The sequence below is a fragment of the Sinocyclocheilus anshuiensis genome, unplaced genomic scaffold (assembly GCF_001515605.1).
Source record: "Sinocyclocheilus anshuiensis isolate Anshui unplaced genomic scaffold, SAMN03320099.WGS_v1.1 scaffold1743, whole genome shotgun sequence".
NCBI lineage: Eukaryota > Metazoa > Chordata > Actinopteri > Cypriniformes > Cyprinidae > Sinocyclocheilus > Sinocyclocheilus anshuiensis.
The window spans coordinates 7,571-11,143 of record NW_015552662.1 but is presented as its reverse complement, the minus strand read 5'-3'; the positions used below and the strand labels follow the sequence as shown (position 1 = coordinate 11,143).

Genomic DNA, 3,573 nt, shown 5'->3' with positions numbered 1-3,573 from the left:
GCGCTGTGGATCGCCGGATCGGCTTTCACCGTGGACGAAGCGGAGTCCAGCCCGGGGCCGTCACATGTGGTTGCCACAAGCCCGCCGGCCGCTCCTTCGTCAAATCCACCAGCCGCGCCGTTCATGTCCCCACTGTCCCCACTGGATGCAACAAATGCCTCATTTGTAATGGGTTTTCATGTTTTTGAATCGTCGGACAGGGCAGGACAGGGCATATCACAGTATGGTAAGGGGCGTAACATTTCCGTCACACGCTTGAGGTATTCAGCCAATCACAACGCACTGTATAGCTGGCCAATCATTTTTTTTACTTTAAACCGCATAAACACATTTCATTATACCAAATACACAAAATAATGTTCTTTTTAGCAACATCATATGACCCCTTTAACATTAATACAGAAGTAAGAAGTATTGTTCATTCTTAGTTCATGTTAACTACACTAGTTAACTAATGTTAACTAATGTTGTGAAGTGGTTACCATTATAAATGCAGAGTAGCTTCCCCAACACTGCAACTACCAATAGGAGGTTTCCGGCCGACAGCAACAATTCACTTTGCCTATGTCACAATATGAGGTCAATCCGGCCCTGCATGAGACTGATTTGTGTTGGCAAATTGATTTGGAACAGTTGTTGAAAAAACAACTAAACTGAACTATTATGCCTGTCTATCTGCTTGACTGACAGTTTTATTGATCACTGAGAGAGCATTGCCTTATGATGTTGGTTCAATATAAAAAAAATTTTTTTTAAATAGCTTAGATGTAGTAAACATTTTTTGCCAAGTTGATGTAGCTTAGCTTGCTGCATTTCCCAGGGCTGTAGCTTTAGTGTAGTGAAGCTTCATTTAATGAAGAGTAACTGTTAGCTTAGCTCACTACATTTTCCAAGTAGCTTGCCCAACACTGCATCTTGTATCATTGAAAGAAAAAAACAGATCGAAATATTGTAAGTTTTAATTAGTTTTATTTGACATGGAGTGGCTCCTCAAGCTAAACAGACAAATACAGGACAAAAACACACAAAACGTCAAATGTCAGAATGAAAGTTTTTGTCGAGTGACTTAATAAACAATCTTAAAGGGATAGTTCACCCAAAAATGAAAATTCTGTCATTAATTACTCAGCCGTAGTCCAGTTTATTGTCCAAAGAGCGTACGTTAGCCAGTACGATGGTGGGGATAGCTGGCTTGTGTGGGTTAGCCGCTAGCCTAGCCCGGATACCTCCGCGCTTACCCCTCTTCTGCTTCCTCTCACGCCGCTTGTGGCGCCTCCGCTGTGGGCGAGATGCAGTAGTGGGGGTCGGTGATGGTGTGGGCCTCCGGAGCAGACCGAGATCCCGCAGCTCTTCGGCGTGCGCAGAGTTTAACTCTAAAAATGTGGTTCTGCCGACATCGAGCAGAAACTCACGACTGTATGCGCGCTTAGAGACAGATAGACGCGACGAATACGTACAAAAACACTGCGACTCACAAGACAAAAAACACGAAAACACCTTTCTGTCGGGAGAGAGAGAAGCCGCAGCGTGTGAACGCGCCGCCATCTTTTGCTACATCAAAAGATGTAACTGTTAACTGTTCCCTGCTGGTGAAATGACCTGCCCAACTCGATCCGAGCAGCCATCTTCAAGAAATGACTAAAAACACATCTCGTCCATCTACACTTGACCCTCTAAAACAAGCACTCTCTATTCAATTTCTATTTTATCTACGTGTTTTTATTTAAAAAAACATTCACACTCTAACACTAGCACTCTATTCTATGTACTTGTTTTCTTTTTATTTATTAAAATATACTTGACCCTCTAACACTAGTGTTCTCTATTTTATTCTATTCTATGTACTTGTTTTCTTTTTATTTACTATCATCTATGTGTACTGCGTTACACTAACGGGACTTGTCACAGCACTAACATAATGTTGCTGTTGGTTTGATTGCTTCAACTGTCATCATTTGTAAGTTGCTTTGGATAAAAGTGTCTGCTAAATGAAGTGTCTGCTGAAAGTGTCTGCTAAAATGTAAATGTAAGTCATTACAAGGAAAGGTGTTGCTTTTTCAAATGCATGTTATAAGCAGGGAAGTGTTTCCTCATCTAAGCGCATTGTAGGATTTCTATCCATAACAGACACTGACATGCCATGGAATCAACCCGCATGAGATCTAAACAAATCACCCCAGCACATGACTCCAATATTCGGGGCTGATTTCCTGTCAGCCTTGTCTCATCTACTCAGAGGAGTGATGATGAACTAATCCATTCAGGAGATAACACAAAGATCTTTTGTATCAGGACTGAAAAGTTATTTCACAACCTATAAGTTTTAATCAGGTTGACTTCGAATTTTCAGATTCGAGTCCTCTCAAAACCTGAGATATAAATAAAATTAATGATTAATTCCCTTATAAGAATTAATGAGTTAAATTCCTTACAGCATAGACTCACAGGCAGACAAAAACAGCCAATTCAGAGAGAAATAAAATGCACTGAAATTATTGAAACACAAAAGCGAAAAAAGAAAAGAAAAAAAAAAACATTCACAAGCGCATTCTGAACTGTGGATTTCATACCGAACAGTTCAATATTATATCAAGAAGTGTGGCATCTCTAGTGGCCCAAATAGTCATCACTTCCCTTCTGAGTACTTAATCCCTTTTTTATATACAGATTTCAGCCATTTACATCATAATAGTTTTTATTGTTATACTATAATAGTATACTAACTGTATTTCTCTCCTTTGCCATTTTATTTGTTGCCTAAGAAATACATTTTATTTATCGATACAGAAGCACCAGAAACTGGTACCAATATTATGCTAATGTGTCTAATCATATTATACAACCAAATTGAAGTTGTTAATTACATACTTAACAGCACCTCTGAGATGTGAGGGTGATTTTTCTCACCGAGTAACAGCAGAGTTCACGGATGATGACTCTGTTGGAGAAGGTTTCATTGTGAGATTCAATATGAAGAGTTCTTTCTCTGTGGTTCAGAGAGTTCTTCTGAATGAAGTAGACATAATCCACACCTGCAATCTACACACAAATACAGGATTTATCATTTTATTACAAATCAAAGCTGAAAATTGAATCAAGCTTATTCACATCTTATATCACAAGACTTCCATTCCATTTTACCCGTTTGAGGAGTCGTGGTGCATCCACGTCAAGTTTACACCTCCTCTCAATCCTATGAAAAGATCGATCCTCACTGGTCTCCTCACTGATCACATCACTGTCCACAAACATGGGGATCAAATGACAGGTGGGAAACCTCCTCTCATATGCCTGAAGAAGAGAGAACAACATAAGAATTTACTGAAAAACGAAAGAAGAATCAAAAACCCACCTGCTTTCCTTTATGGAAGAAAAGAGGTACAGTATTTGTGTGTGTTTATTTTTTTTTGCATGAGCATAAAGTCACTGAGGGCCTGTTGCACAGAAAGAGAGCAGCGGGGAAGACATTGATCAGATAGGTGGTATCACTATTGAGCACACTGTCACAGAGAAACATGGGCAATGAATAGTTGATATAAAAAATGGATGATGACTAGTAATTCCCTACTAAAT

At 39.5% G+C, this 3,573-nt stretch overlaps 1 protein-coding gene across 1 annotated transcript in view; it reads right to left on the bottom strand.

The window, feature by feature from the left end:
* LOC107667296 (SEC14-like protein 1) overlaps window positions 1-3,285 on the bottom strand; it is a 93,441-nt gene extending 90,156 nt beyond the window's left edge. The window contains exons 1-2 of the mRNA XM_016458939.1: window positions 3,142-3,285; window positions 2,908-3,039 (exon numbers count right to left, since the gene is read on the bottom strand). Of these exons, the coding sequence (XP_016314425.1) occupies window positions 2,908-3,039; window positions 3,142-3,252 (243 nt within the window). The 5' untranslated portion in view covers window positions 3,253-3,285. The remainder of the gene's footprint in view (window positions 1-2,907; window positions 3,040-3,141) is intronic.
* Between the last annotated feature and the right edge of the window lie 288 nt (window positions 3,286-3,573).